At 45.9% G+C, this 14,382-nt stretch overlaps 2 protein-coding genes across 2 annotated transcripts in view; one reads left to right on the top strand and one right to left on the bottom strand.

The window, feature by feature from the left end:
* Positions 1 to 5,820, bottom strand: part of T265_02431 (hypothetical protein) — a gene marked incomplete at both ends in the record, with an annotated part of 15,727 nt that extends 9,907 nt beyond the window's left edge. The window contains one exon of the mRNA XM_009166680.1: positions 5,718 to 5,820. Within this exon, the coding sequence (XP_009164944.1) occupies positions 5,718 to 5,820 (103 nt within the window). The remainder of the gene's footprint in view (positions 1 to 5,717) is intronic.
* Positions 1,860 to 14,382, top strand: part of T265_13006 (hypothetical protein) — a gene marked incomplete at both ends in the record, with an annotated part of 17,672 nt that continues 5,149 nt past the window's right edge. The window contains 8 exons of the mRNA XM_009166740.1: positions 1,860 to 2,135; positions 2,171 to 2,439; positions 4,027 to 4,105; positions 4,189 to 4,484; positions 5,467 to 5,647; positions 9,838 to 9,978; positions 10,080 to 10,297; positions 10,439 to 10,657. Of these exons, the coding sequence (XP_009165004.1) occupies positions 1,860 to 2,135; positions 2,171 to 2,439; positions 4,027 to 4,105; positions 4,189 to 4,484; positions 5,467 to 5,647; positions 9,838 to 9,978; positions 10,080 to 10,297; positions 10,439 to 10,657 (1,679 nt within the window). The remainder of the gene's footprint in view (positions 2,136 to 2,170; positions 2,440 to 4,026; positions 4,106 to 4,188; positions 4,485 to 5,466; positions 5,648 to 9,837; positions 9,979 to 10,079; positions 10,298 to 10,438; positions 10,658 to 14,382) is intronic.

Below are 14,382 nucleotides of genomic sequence, written 5' to 3'. Positions count from 1 at the left end.
AAATTTTCAAGCGTTTGTGCGATACAACGGGCATATGGCCTTCAGTAGTGTGCAATTAGTGGAACCGATTGCGAGCCATCGCAACGCATCAGTGGCTTTTGTTTAGACTAATGTTATGGATCACCAACAGCCACATGGTAACCGCGCACCATGGGAAATTTCCTAAATCCGCTGGGTTGTACGTAATTTTCAAAGATCTCAATAACTGAAACATTCCATCATACCCTAGCTGAACCATTCTTTTTTATCTAATTGGAGGTGATGGACCGAACGTGCCTTCCAAGCAGACTGGGAACCATGACCTCTCCAGTTGCGTGTCAACCCTGCATGCGATTTGGGTATGAGACACCTGAATCGAAAGCGTGTTATGGACTCCAAGACCCATTTTACTTGTTCATGTTATCTGTGAATGGACAACACGTTATTTGTTTACCCAACACAGGTAAAATTGGGCACTTCTAACCAACGTCCCGCGGTTTTTGCATGAGTGCCTTTGGGGTTGAATTTTCGGCTGGCAGCCTAGGGTTTTATTTGTTTGTTATCAACTTGGATGGCATCTCCGTGTTGGTCGTTTCGAAAAGTTTGTTGTTTGTCACCACTTGCAGTCGGCTATAGGTAGCATTAGCTACCTGCTTCCAGGCACATATCAAGCAGTTTGCGATGGACCTACGTAGTTCGATCTACGAACTGACGTTATATACATTTCATGGCAACGTTGGGATCTTCTACCGGCTATTTGGGACATTAGGAATAAACGATTTATCTTCAGGGCACCAAGTTTACGCAACTCTGTATGGGTTAGAAAACACTTGCCAGTATTTTCATCGTGAAGGATGCTCTGGCTAAAACTACTCAGGGTATAAGAATATCCTTCCGCACCCGTCTATTCAGGGAGCTAAAACAGTAGACACAAGTCCACGTACACATACAAACCTCATGATAACTCCGCGTCAAAATGTCTATTGTGGGCCATGAAAAATTTAACGTATTATTCTGGCTACGAGGTGCGTACATCATGGATCCATTATAGGCAAATTTCATTCACGGGTAAAATGGTAAAAAAAATTACACGACACCCTGATGCAGGATGACTGTTGACGCCGAAAAACTGCTCAGCAAAATAAATCAACTGGCCACGAAGCCACCTAAAAGACACTACTGATAAATGCTGACAACAGAAACTGCAGATTTCAAGAGTAAGTATATATTTTCCGGACTCCGATTAGCCATTTGGCTAATCATCATTTGAAGATGGTTGCAATGTCCGCTAGTGAAGGAATTGAACGAATTTCATTTCAGTAGCCATAAATGGCGTCGAGTTTCGCAAAGCGGTGTCACATTTGAAGGAGGTACTTCGCTCCTGACTTCGCGTGCTTTTTGAGAAAATCTGGATGCTCATGTAAGGGCAAACTAATAAAAGCAAGGATGTTGTCGAGTTTACGAAATCTCACGGTTCCATATTTTTCAACATTTGAGACTCCCATGGCCCTCCAAATCTCGTAGTCTTGAAAAGCCTGATTTTTTGTTTTATTACATGGTAGTTCCAATTTTGTCTCGGTGGCGGCTTTACGCTCTCTCTTCTGGTTACGATGGCTGGTTTCGATCAGGGCGGAGTTTACTTCTCCGATAGCCTTTTCAATCAGACGGGCGAACAAGACAGTCTTGCGAATTTGCATCATGCGAAGAAAAAATTCAAGGAGTTCATACGACTGTTCAACGATGGTGGTTTCGCATTCAAATACAGGTGCATGATTAATGATTCTCGCCTAACAGTGTAGGGATCAGCTGAAGAAAAATTATTCGTTGCAAAAGCATTATCTTATCGTCGACATAAGGGATCTGAATAACTATGACTCAGCACTGACTCAAGAGCTGGTGACGCGACCATCGGATTACTTGCCTGCGGTAAGCAGCGTCCCAAGCCCACTCACCTCACTGAGCAGTTGGAGGAAGCTGTGACGGAAGTTGCTGGGGAGTTAGTCCGTTTAGCTGACGGTGAAACCACGGAAACTGCTCAGGTCTTGTTGGAATGGGAAGCCAACCCGGTTGGCCTTCGAGAAGTACGATCTGAACAGGTTTCTCGTTTGGTGAAAGTATCAGGGATCGCTATAAACGCATCTGGCATTCGAGCAAAGGTATTCTGACATATTAACCATTATATAGTTTGTAGGCTGTTAGACTTAGCCTCCAGTGCCGCGGTTGTCGACAGTTTCTGCCAAACCTTCCCGTAAAACCCGGTCTGGAAGGCTACACATTGCCACGCAAATGTCCATCGGCACAGACTGGTGGTGCTACCGGAGCAAGGTGTCCCGTGGACCCATTTTTCATCGTCCCAGACAAGTGTAAATGTGTGGACTTTCAAACGGTTAAGCTACAAGAAGCACCGGAAACAGTTCCACATGGTGAGATGCCTCGACATATTCTCCTGTACTGTGACAGGTAAGCCATGCATGCAGCCACTAGGATTTGATCGGATGACTTTACTGCATCTTAGGGAACTTGTTGTTGCGCGACTTCCTCATGTAGTAAACCTACTTGCCCACCAATCGCAGAACATGGGATACTGGTACCAAATATGATTTCACTAAATCAGGCTTCTACATGTATCAGGCGTAGTAAATTTACCACATAGGCCCAGCCTGTTGTAAATTTCGCATCTTGAAATCTATCTGGAGATACAAGACCAGTCGTCTTTTGTGGCCACTTGAACTCGCTATGAGGAGTGAAACTAGTGATGTACTTCTATACCACAATCATTGAATCGTGTCAGGTAAAATTAATGGAGTGCAGAATGAGGCATCAACCTGGCCGAACATCACCACTAGTGGCTTCTGGCTAGAGCTAGGTTGTAATCCTCCATTAGTGCCGGTTCGACCAAAATAGCAATGATAGTGCGGTAACTGGCTTGCTGCCCTCGAAAAATATCCCAAACTGCCGGTTTAGGTTGACAACTTTATGACGGACTTCGGTATGGAGTCACTAGTAACAGCTGCAAATATAACATATGAACTGTCAAGCGAGATTCACGGGGTGGCTTGGGTGAAACTATTCCAATCTGCATATGGATAATATGGTGAACCTTTGCCACCTCCGGATCCTCTGCTTTTTCATCGGTTCTCAAAAGAGCAGTGCTTTGTTTTGGAAGTCTCAAACTTCTCATTCGGTGCCCAGCTTCCATGCCACCCGAAGGAAGTACGAGGGCTGGGATACTCCCAGGTTGCCTGAACCAAGATAGTAGGAGAGGTCGAATTCGAACCACGGACCTTCCGGTCAGTAAATTCGCGCTATAACCAATGTACCATCTCACCACCTTACAACTTGATATCGAGTTTCAAGGTCTAGTACTAAAGGTTATTGCGGACTGTTATACGGCTGGGTGATGTGACTTTTGGAGGCAGAGGTAGCAGCTGTTTGGCAATCGATATCTCAACCACTGGTCGTGTGCGGTTGTACGAATCAAAGTGCAAATAGACGATCAGGAATTGAGTGTTTTCCTAGTTATCTAGTATTTACGAAATGCCTCTCCCCGAAATCTCTATGGTGGTTTTTATCATATGCTGAGCATATCAGTCGTAGTCTGTCAAGAGACGTTCTGTATCATATATAGACTGGAGTGAGCACAGGGTGGGCAAAATACTGTCTGACAGACAAGTATAGGTTAAGGAAATCTTGAGTATCGCCAGTGTGATCCGCCCCATACCTGGTTCGAGGTATCGTACAATGGTTTCGCGAGTTGTCACCAGTGGTGTTGTTTGTATTGAGGTATGGGCTCTCGAATGTTTGTGTTGGGTCTTATTAGAACTCTCCTCACTTGTTCTTTTCACCGTGAGCATTTGGAAATTTTGACGTGGTTATGTGGCCGTAATGAACCGGTCTTACGCACCAGTAATCGTGGTCAATAGTAATGATGAAAAAACGATAGTTTTCTGAGAGAAGATTCCCTTACAGGTCCTTCTAGATAACCAAGGTACATGTACCTATCGTTAATGATTCATTGGTTATCTGACTTTTCATTTTGTCCCCAAGGTATCTATGTGAACAAATCGTGCCGGGCAATCGGATTACGGTTGTCGGTATTTACTGTATCCGAACCACTTCGAATAAGGTGAGTTACTTGCTTTTGCCCGTGTTGAGGTCGTAAATAGTCGACGTGTTGGTAATCCAGATATCCTGATTTTTAATTGACAGCCACGATCCGGTGCTGGGGAGCGCGCGAATCTTGCCGTTAGACAGCCATACGTTCGTGTACTTGGCCTCAGCATAGACACCGAAGGTCCTGGACGCAGCGCGCTTGTATCGGGCTCACTGACTGGTTCAACCACAACTGCGACGCTCACCGAAGCAGACGAGGAGGAGATTATTGCTCTTGGCCATTCCCCAAATATTTACGAAAGATTGGCACGTAGCATAGCACCTTCTATTTATGGTAGCGTTGATATCAAGAAAGCGATAGCCTGTCTGATGTTTGGCGGCTCAAGAAAACGGTAAGCATATTGTTCAGGCTTAAGTTGTGGAATTCCTGATACGTGGTCAAATTTGAGCTTTTCACTCAGAATCTGCCTCAGAGGACTGTCCTATTACTCAGGGAGGTTCTTTGGAGGTAGGCTTCATTGCTGAAATGTATGAATCGAGAATGTGGATAATTACCGGACGTACCGAGTGTAGAATATACTTTCACCGCGTATTAGGTAGCAAATTGAGTCCTGTTAGCCCTTCATTCAGCAATGTCTCGTACGAAGCGTGTAGCAATCAGCTGTAAGGACCACGTAATTGTTGTATAGTGATCATAGCTTCCACAGTTTTGTTCACCGATGAGTTGGGGAGGTGAGGTAGATGACTGCGCATTGGAGGAGATAGCTGATGTAATTGATGCACAAATACAGCGGTAAATAGACTTTTCATTGAGGAGATTGGGAGGGGAGTTATGCGTCGAAGACAGTAGCTTGGATGCACGAACGGCGTTGATGGCGCGACTGGGCCATTACATTGCTTCTAATCGTTGGTGTCCTGTCTCGGAGTCCCCATCCATGGAGACGTCAATGACCAACGCAGCTGAGTGCCTGTAACGGCTTTCCTACATCGCTGCCAAGTCATTGGTGAAAGTTTCATCCGTGTAAACGAACAATGAACAGTTGTCAGTTTGTGCAGTCAACATTAGGAATGACAAAAAAACTGCGTCCCAGTGAAGAGGATTGAAATGGCCAGGTCGAGAGCAATGCAGAATGCATGTTACCGTTTGAGAAGTTCAGACCATCTCTGCTGCTTACAAACGTGAACTAGTAAACCCGTTTATCTCGTTTCACTTAGCGCGATGCCCTTGTGTGCTATTTTCAAACTGTCTGCAACCACTGGCTTCCGTTTTATTCTTTATTTTAATAATCATTAACATTTCGCGCCACTCGCCAGTGTAAATACTTTTTTCGTTCTATCTGATGCCAACCCTTCTCGCATATGATCTTTCTACAGCTTACCTGATGGTCTTTGTCGACGTGGTGACATCAACATGCTTATGCTTGGCGATCCTGGAACGGCAAAATCACAACTTTTGAAATTTGTCGAACGTTGTGCTCCCGTTGGGATTTACACTTCTGGCAAAGGTAGTTCGGCAGCCGGTCTGACTGCATCTGTCAATCGCGACCCGTCTTCCGTAGGTTGATTCTTCCATCTGGTCAGACATCATCATTGTTGAACCTATTTACAATATATTTGCTATTTACCTGATACTTGCTCCACTAGGTCATCGTGATGCTTCTCCTCCATAATATTTATTCGACGACTATCAGCTTTTCGAGACAGTGTTCCACAAGCTGTATGCTGCATGTTAGATGCGAACGATAGCTGCAGAAAGCTTAGCGTTTTTGAAGCACCCATCAGCCGGTTACCCACTTCTTGTTGTAGGGCCTAGGTTTAATTGAGGGTGTATGCTGGCTCTAATACCACGCACACAGCTCACTGACCTACTTTGAGTGACATACTGTCTTTTGGGGAGTTCATATTCAGTTTGTACAATCAGTGCTGCTCTACAAGTAAACACGAGGGAATGTTGGAAGCAGTTGACAAGCATAGTTGCCAGTTATGCCTTAGTACCCATATTGTACTGAGCTCGAGATAGTCCTTTGACTTAATGACCGGAAGGTCTGTTCGAACCCAATCTCAGTCGCTCATGTCCAAGCTTGGGCACCTTGGCAGCTTCTCGTGCTTCCTTTGGATGAGTGGCATAGCAGGTAGGTACCGCAAGGGTGTTACAGTTGGGCGATACTGCACCGGGGCGAGATGGGTCAGTGGTTAGAGCGCAGATTTGCTGGCTGGAAGATCTGTGGTTCGAACCCAACCTCAACATCTCGAGTTTTCCTGTGGGGAAACCTGGCAGTGTCCCAGCTTTCGTGCTTCCTCCCGTTGGCGTGACAGCTAGGTACCGAAATGTTGCCACAGCTGAGCGATTTTTTATGGTCCTCCAAGTTGGGAATTAGGACATGTGCGGTGATCCGTTGTCTAAGATGTAAGCCGTTCTGACAGTATTACACCAACCACTGCTGCCTTGCATTTAGGCTTTTCAGTCAAAGGCTCGTCGAAATTCTTAGTCGTCCTGCATGACAGTATATTCGCTTATGTGCAATTGCTCGCTTACAAATTGTTTCATGCCACATCAGCCGTCGCGTGTTGCCATCAGCTGGTTCGCCCCAGTCGCTGCATGCGGTAGGGCGGATTGGCGTTAAAAAGCTACTGCTGACGTCTTCCTTCTCTTTTTCATTGCTTCGTTATTCCCCTTCTTACACCGGTGCCAGTGACATTACCGTAGGACCGCTCGCGCCCATCGCCGTCAGCCACAGCATCTATGGTCCGCCCAGCTTTCACGGCCACGAACACTTCATTCTTCAAACCTCAACGCTCAGTTCATCTGGAGGTTTTTTACGTTTGCACTCTGAAACAACCCGAACATGTACGCTAGACTCGATTTCCACTGAATTGAAGACCCAAGTATGGTTGTTGAACTGACCTCATCGGTTTCCGACCGCTTCCGAATTTGCACCTCCAGTTATCTAGAAGCTGCGATGGCTGGTTTTGCTAGGGTTGGCATTGTTCTAGGCCACCAAACTGGAGGGTCTCTGTTTGAGTGGTTTTTCGTTGACAGTCGCCTCTTTGTGGTTCGTTCGACAACGTCTGAGGGTATCGTGTAAGCGCGCCGATAATCGTTTTCTGTTTATCATATTTGCTTAGACCTCAAAAGACTGGCTCTGATACTCTTATTGACAGTTTTTACGGCGCTTTTAAGACACCTTGTGGCGGGCGAAGAACAGTGTGGTTGCCGGGGTTATGAAAGCGTTACTTAATCTCAATTGGATGATCGTCTTGGACTGGAATCGAGACACTTGAACAACGGCTAACGCCTGCTGCAGTTATATGCTGATCACTGACTTTCTCAGCAATACTAACTATTGAAACAGTTGGAGCCGTATGGCCACATGGTGGTGTCCGCGTGTGAGCCAACCAACACAAGCCATATGACCATCAATTATAGGTGACCTGGGTAAATTATTGTTGCTCGTTTTGGAACACTTATGTGGATTGGGATCACGCGCCTGTTTGATGCTGATTCTCGTCGCGCTTTTCAGGGGCGCGCTAAATGCGCACTCCTCGGCTGACCATTGCGAAGCTTTTGGACCATGTTGTGAAGCAAACACCAGAGTCACCCATTTGAGTCCCTTTCGGATGGGACATTCCATTGTTGAGTTCTACTGTCCACAACCTTGGGGCGAACACTAGAAGGTCTTTAAAACGGCGCTGTGATCTCTTCAGGCCATAATCTTGTCGACCTGGAATATGCAGACGACATTGTTCTATTTTTGCAGAACAGGAACCACAAGCCTTAGTTGAAATGCTGACCAAGGTCATCCAGTCCTTCGGTGTGTGCTTCACGCCCACAAATTGCAGTCATGTTGTGAGGTTTGCATTTTTGAACAAGTCTCAAAAGTTTCAAGGAGCGACACTGTAGGTTGTCGTGTTTGGAACACAATACATATATCTGAAGTTGCATAAACCCTGATGACAGCGTAACAGACGGAGTCAACACACGAATCTCGAAAGCCGAAATGGCGTTCGTCCATTTTCACGATTTTTTTGGCATCAAAAGGACATTTCACTCGGTCTTGAAGGACGCGTGTATCAAACTATAGTATGGACTGCATTGTACGGCTGTGAGACGTGGCCACTTCAGGCGAAGGATATGGCACGTCCTCAGGTCTTTGACCACTGGAACCCACTAGATCCTGCAAACTTGGAATGAGGTAATCAGGAAGCGGGTCGTTGGTGAAACAAACGGCGCTATACCTTAGGGAGGCGTTCAGCAACATTGGCTGGGTAACATGTTATGCGTGCTTAGAAGGATACTGTTTTCCGCTACTAATTCGGAGTGGGGAAACCTAGAGGTGGACGGAATTCGATATGACGGAAGGGAATGAATTGTACTATGAAAATTTTTGGTGCTTTTAGCCTTACAGGATGGAATCCACATGACTTCGTGTGCTTGGCTGAAGACACAACGATGTTTTGACTAACCTTAGTCAGTGACGTTCATGCTGTCGGTTTCTGTCCGGATTGTCGGACTGAATACTAGGAGTGCAGTCACCTCGACTGTTTGTTGTGGGCCAGCCCTAGGTTCCCTTTTTTTCCATTATGATGCTTTATTGAAATAAATTGACATGGTTGTATGGTATGAGGCACCATTGTTTGCTGTTTGTGATGACGACTGCCCAAATACCTGCTCATTACGTGTTCCTTTATAAAGAACTAATACTGTTAACCACTATCATTTCTGCCAGCACATCAGTGTTCACTAGTGTTGCTTCGCTGCTATACAATTCTAATTTATTTGGGAACTTTATGGTAAATAGAAGAGAAGTGAATACAGAAAGGGATCGCAGTTCTTCAGCGCGGGAAATCTTTCTACTTCCCAAAAACCGCACGCTTACTGCGTTGTTGTCCCGGGCATTCCCTTGCGTCAGTCGGGGGCGAGATGGCCCAAGTGGTTAGAGCGCAAATTTACTGACCGGAAGGTCCGTGGTTCGAATCCGACCTCCACCACTCGACTTCCTCTGTCTAGGTTTGGGCAACCTGGCAGTATCCCAGCCCTCGTGCTTCCTTCGGGTGGCATGGCAGCTAGACACCGAAAGGGTGCTACAGCTGAACGCTTTCTTTTCTTTGCGTCAGTCACTAACGCTAATTTTTGTGCCAGAATTTCAAGGCGTTCTACAGATGAACAAGTTTCGAATACCGTGCTGGTGTGAGCCCTTCCTGGTTTCCGGAGAAGACCCCTTGTAAGTAGCTAAGGTCGAGCATTTTTTCCTCCTTGTAGCCTGTGTATTTCGTCTACCATTTTCAGTGATGAACTCAAAGGGGAGCAAGAATCGAGGTCTTCTAATAAAACCTGCCGGATAGGGGATTATTTCATATGAATGAGAAAAAACATAAAAAATATACGGCATCTTATGGTTTTGTACATCTTGCATATATGTTAATTCCTGTTAATGATAGCGCCATCGGTAACAGGGCTTTCACTTAAACGAATCGTCATGCTGACCTGGCGGATACCTTTTTTTCATAGGTGAACAGACTGTGTTGTTGGAGTGGAAGAGCCTCCCTCACAAGCAAACACGGTTGGACTGCCACACGCCTGTGGGCAGTCATGCCACCACAGTATCGTGTTAATATTTCGGTGTTCCTGAACATCTGAATACTTGAGGTGTTGGGCAGCAAAACTGCTTGTTGGATTTCATCCTACCAGTTTCGTCTTTTCCCCAAACCCTGTCGTTACTCTATTTCCTTTGGATTTCCCCGCAGCGCAATTTTGTTATGGAGGGTGGTGCTATGGTTCTGGCTGATGGTGGTGTCGTGTGTATCGATGAGTTTGACAAAATGCGAGAAGATGACCGTGTAGCAATTCATGAAGCTATGGAACAACAGACAATCTCTATTGCCAAGGTGGGTCAACGTGCCTTGTTATGTCTGCTTCTTATGATAGTTCCGGACAGTAACATATTTAACGTATATGGTCACTTTCATGGTTGCATTCTCCCCCAAAGGCCGGGATCACAACCACCTTGAACAGTCGCTGTTCTGTGCTAGCTGCAGCAAACAGTGTCTATGGTCGCTGGGATGAAACGAAGGGAGAAGAAAACATCGATTTTATGCCGACGATTTTGTCCCGTTTTGATATGATTTTCCTGGTTCGTGACGAACACGATGCACTGCGTGACAGCACTCTCGCGAAACACGTTATGCGTGTCCACCTTCATGGCAAGTGAGTACGCAACATGTTTTGACCAACTTGAATCTAGTCTGGTTTATTGCGTTCATTTTTTGGTTACTTGGGCAATATGTTGGTGTGCTCTGGATCGGCTTACATGTAATCACTTTCACCTTAACCCCTGTGCCTTTGTAGCGATCCTGCTCCTGTTGGTCCGGAGCAAGTTGAAAACACTGATGAGATTCCTCTCAGTACACTGAGGCGCTTCATCGCTTACGCTCGTGAACGATGCGGTCCGCGCCTCTCGGAGCAGGCTGCTGAAAAACTGGCCAACCAGTACGTTCTCATGCGTTCTGGATCCGTACATCACGAGCAGCAAACAGGCAAGCGCAGTGCAATACCAATAGCAATCCGGTAAGTGTTTTTAACCTTACTTCTGATCGGTTCAGATTACCAGCTGTCAGTCGTGCATGAATGGTACTTTGGTTCCATCTGCTACAGTTTCCGTCACCCGAACGTAGGGGAGCGTGAAATTGCTCAGTTGTTAAGGCACGCAAGGTGCCCGGTTCGAACCGAATCTCCGCATCCCAACTGTTTCTGTCTAGACTTGCGCAACCTTGCAGTATCTCAGCTGTCGTACTTCCTTCGAATGGGTGATGTGGCATGTAGGCGCCTAAAGGGTGAACGATTATATTATTATTATTATTATTATTATTATTATTATTATTATTATTATTATTATTATTATTATTATTATTATTATTATTATTATTATTATTATTATTATTATTATTATTATTATTATTATTATTATTATTATTATTATTATTATTATTATTATTATTATTATTATTATTATTATTATTATTATTATTATTATTATTATTATTATTATTATTATTATTATTATACAAGATACATACATAGCGTTGCAAGCGATAGCATAATCCACTAGCCGCTGTTGTATAATCCTAGTTATTTGAAAAGACGAGAATCTGGGTAGCGATAGCTCTGATGCAGAAATGCCACCAACCGCGTGAATGAACTGTCCGTTAGTGTCAATGATTGATTTCCTAGTCAGGAATACGGCAGCCATGAATCTGATCAGTATTTTCACATTCGTCACCAAGTCATGGAATTTCCACCTCTGGGTCATCTCCACTCAGCACAGAGCTGGAAAAAGGAGCTCTGTGACGTAGACTGACATGCAGTATACATGTCCTAACCAGCATACCTCCTGAAGCGCTCATCGTAGAAGAGTTCCTTGAAACAGACTGGTGTAAATCAACATTGCCAATGCCTCGAAGTCACCGATCATGAGGCAGAGAGTTTTCGCACATCCCCTGCGCATAGAGGCCACTTTTTTGATCTACAAAACCTTATGAATCACACTGCTGCAGCGTATATTCTATGGCTGATAAACGAACTGACGTCACACCAGCATTATCAGTGTCTAAAGAAGATAAAAAAAGTGACCACCGTTTGACGTCTGAGACAACGGTGTATTTCGAGGACCTATCTCAAAGTGAAGGTATGGTCAGTGTATCCTCGGCCAGGGCAAAACCAAAATCAAGAATCGGTCAGCCTGCTCAAAATAATTCCAGAGAGCTGCCGCTAGAAGGCGGTTCAAACGATGGTTTTCGCGTGACATTCTTGGGCTATTTGAAGATTGGAATCATTTTCGAGGTATTCCGTCACCCCTAACACTCATTTTTCGTTTCAGCTTGTCTGTATATGGTTTCCAGAGTGTTCACCGGGGCCTCCCCACCTTTGAAATGTACAGGGTGCAAAACAGCCTGACCCCTTTTGAAGTTACGGTATTTCGCACTGGACTCATGTTCCATTCAGGTTCGCTAGGTTCCTCCAGAAATTGTGTCGAAGGAAGCCAGCTAGGTTCTTCGTTTGGTTGTTCTACCCATCATGCTGAACGATGATCTTGCGACTGACTTTCACAATCCACCAGCACTGTCATTCTTCGGGCCCTGATAACCTGGCGTTCGATGGATCTACGCCATCGGGCTCGCTAGTTGCTGCTATTGCTGTTCTGACTGCAATAAGATCTGTTGATCTCGACGAAGTCCATTGTTCATTTGTTTGAGTCGAGTAGTTTGGCCGACACACGAAAACCTGAAGGCGTAGCTTCAATTCGTATCTTTGTCTTTCAACGAATTTTCGCCATCAGCGTGACTGTGATATTGGGTTGACAATTGAACACCGTTTGCCTGCATTGATCTTGGTTGAACCAAACAACGGAACGACTCAAAGATGACGGTATACTGGAATCAAGTCTAATGGAGCTGTTTCAGCACTGAATGCAGCTGTCGTGCCATAGATACCACAAGTGGTTGCATTACGATCGCCGGGTACCCCGAAGAGTCAAAGCTGGAATATCTGAGCTTGAGACGGCTTGTGGTGCACGATCAAATTGAGGTACTGTAAATCAGCGTCATCGTCATCGACAGCATTATATCAACGTTCAACATCGATGCTTTGCTGCCGTACAACCATGAATTAATTGAAAGCCTCATTGTCTAGAAAAGAATAAAGGTAGGCGGGGAATGGACTTAATGCTAGCTTACTACAATCATTCCGAGGTGCCTACACCCCCAGACACTCATTCAGGCAAACTGGATAGAAACTGACAAGACCGCCACTGGCATCGGTTGACAGCCATATCTTGCAGCGTCTCTAACCAGGCGCAGTGAGGATTGCATGGTCCCCATCCTGGAAGGTGAGTAGCACGGACAACATCCAAACGTTTTATGATATCCTTCATACCCCTCTGCCAGGTCGAGGGTTGGTCACCTCTGCTTCCGTCACTCTGAGTTGGACATGGAAAATGGCACCCTCTTCGGCAAGTGATGCTTCGGCATACGCAACACATGTCTCAACCAACGCAGCTTCTGGTGGTAAACACATTCTTCAATGAAAGTACCCGTTGCACAACCGAAAACTCTGATTGCCTCATTACGGATACGCCGACACCAGCCCACACGAGCTATGGTTCTGAGACGACGATTGTCGAACACCTGAAGACGTCTCAGTTCCGCTGCTCGAACAGGTCGAGTCTCACAGCCATACAACAAAAGAGCCCGCATTGTAGCTTGATACACACGTCCCTTGAGATTCAGGGATACACCACTCTAACGCCACAAGTGTCACATTAGCAAACGCGACCCGAGCCTTGAAGGTTCGTGCATTCACCTCATCTGTTTCAATACAATCAGAACAATGCAACTTCCAAGATATGTACAACGCTCCACAACTTCGAGTATCTCTCCCCGGACTGCAAGTGGCGTGTTCAGTGGCTGCAAGACGAACGGAATCATCAGTCCCGAATGCTGGGCCCACAAGAGGAGAGTTATTAATGGGGTGGGGAGAGGGGGAAGAAGTATGTGAATGAGAGAAGGGAGGCTTCACCAGTGGCCTGTTTTCGCTTATCCGCTCTGCTGTATGCAGCGGGTAAGGCGATCCGGCTGATGGCACCACGCGACAGTCGATATGGCATGAGTTTATTGTTAGACATTGGTATCATTGTTATAAATTAGCTGGGATACTGTCAGGGCGCCCACACATAGACAGGAGGACAATTAGGGTCCTCAGTCAAAGCCCTCGGCTCAAAAGCTGAGTTGCAAGCAGCGGTGTTTGGTGGGAAATACAAATGCATTAGCTGGGTGTCAGGGCGCCCACACATAGACAGGAGGACAATTAGGGTCCTCAGTCAAAGCCCTCGGCTCAAAAGCTGAGTTGCAAGCAAGCATGTTTGGTGGGAAATACAAATGCATTACCATTTCTACGGAACAAGTCGCCACAGGTTCCGGCCCGCAACATGGAGGACCAGGAGAATGTCTCCGTCAGATACCCTTCCGGTGTCTAGCTGCCATACCATCCGAAAGAAGCACGAGGGCTGAAATACTTTCAGGTTGCCCAAGGCTAGACAGGGTCGGGTTCGAACCACGAACCTTCCGGGCTCTAACCAATTGAGCCATCTCGCCTCTAACCGCTGACCTATTGGTATGAGAGACTCTGAGACCCCTCCAGTATAGTTCAATGGGTCGCTGAGGCGCGCAAACCGTCAGACCACGGTAAGGTCCAATCTCTTCGTGATGGCTTGGAGTAAATATTTCACTTGCCTGTGT

This window comes from Opisthorchis viverrini, assembly GCF_000715545.1.
Source record: "Opisthorchis viverrini unplaced genomic scaffold opera_v5_30, whole genome shotgun sequence".
NCBI lineage: Eukaryota > Metazoa > Platyhelminthes > Trematoda > Opisthorchiida > Opisthorchiidae > Opisthorchis > Opisthorchis viverrini.
Note: the sequence above shows the minus strand (reverse complement) of the source record. Positions and strands in the feature narration are given on the sequence as shown.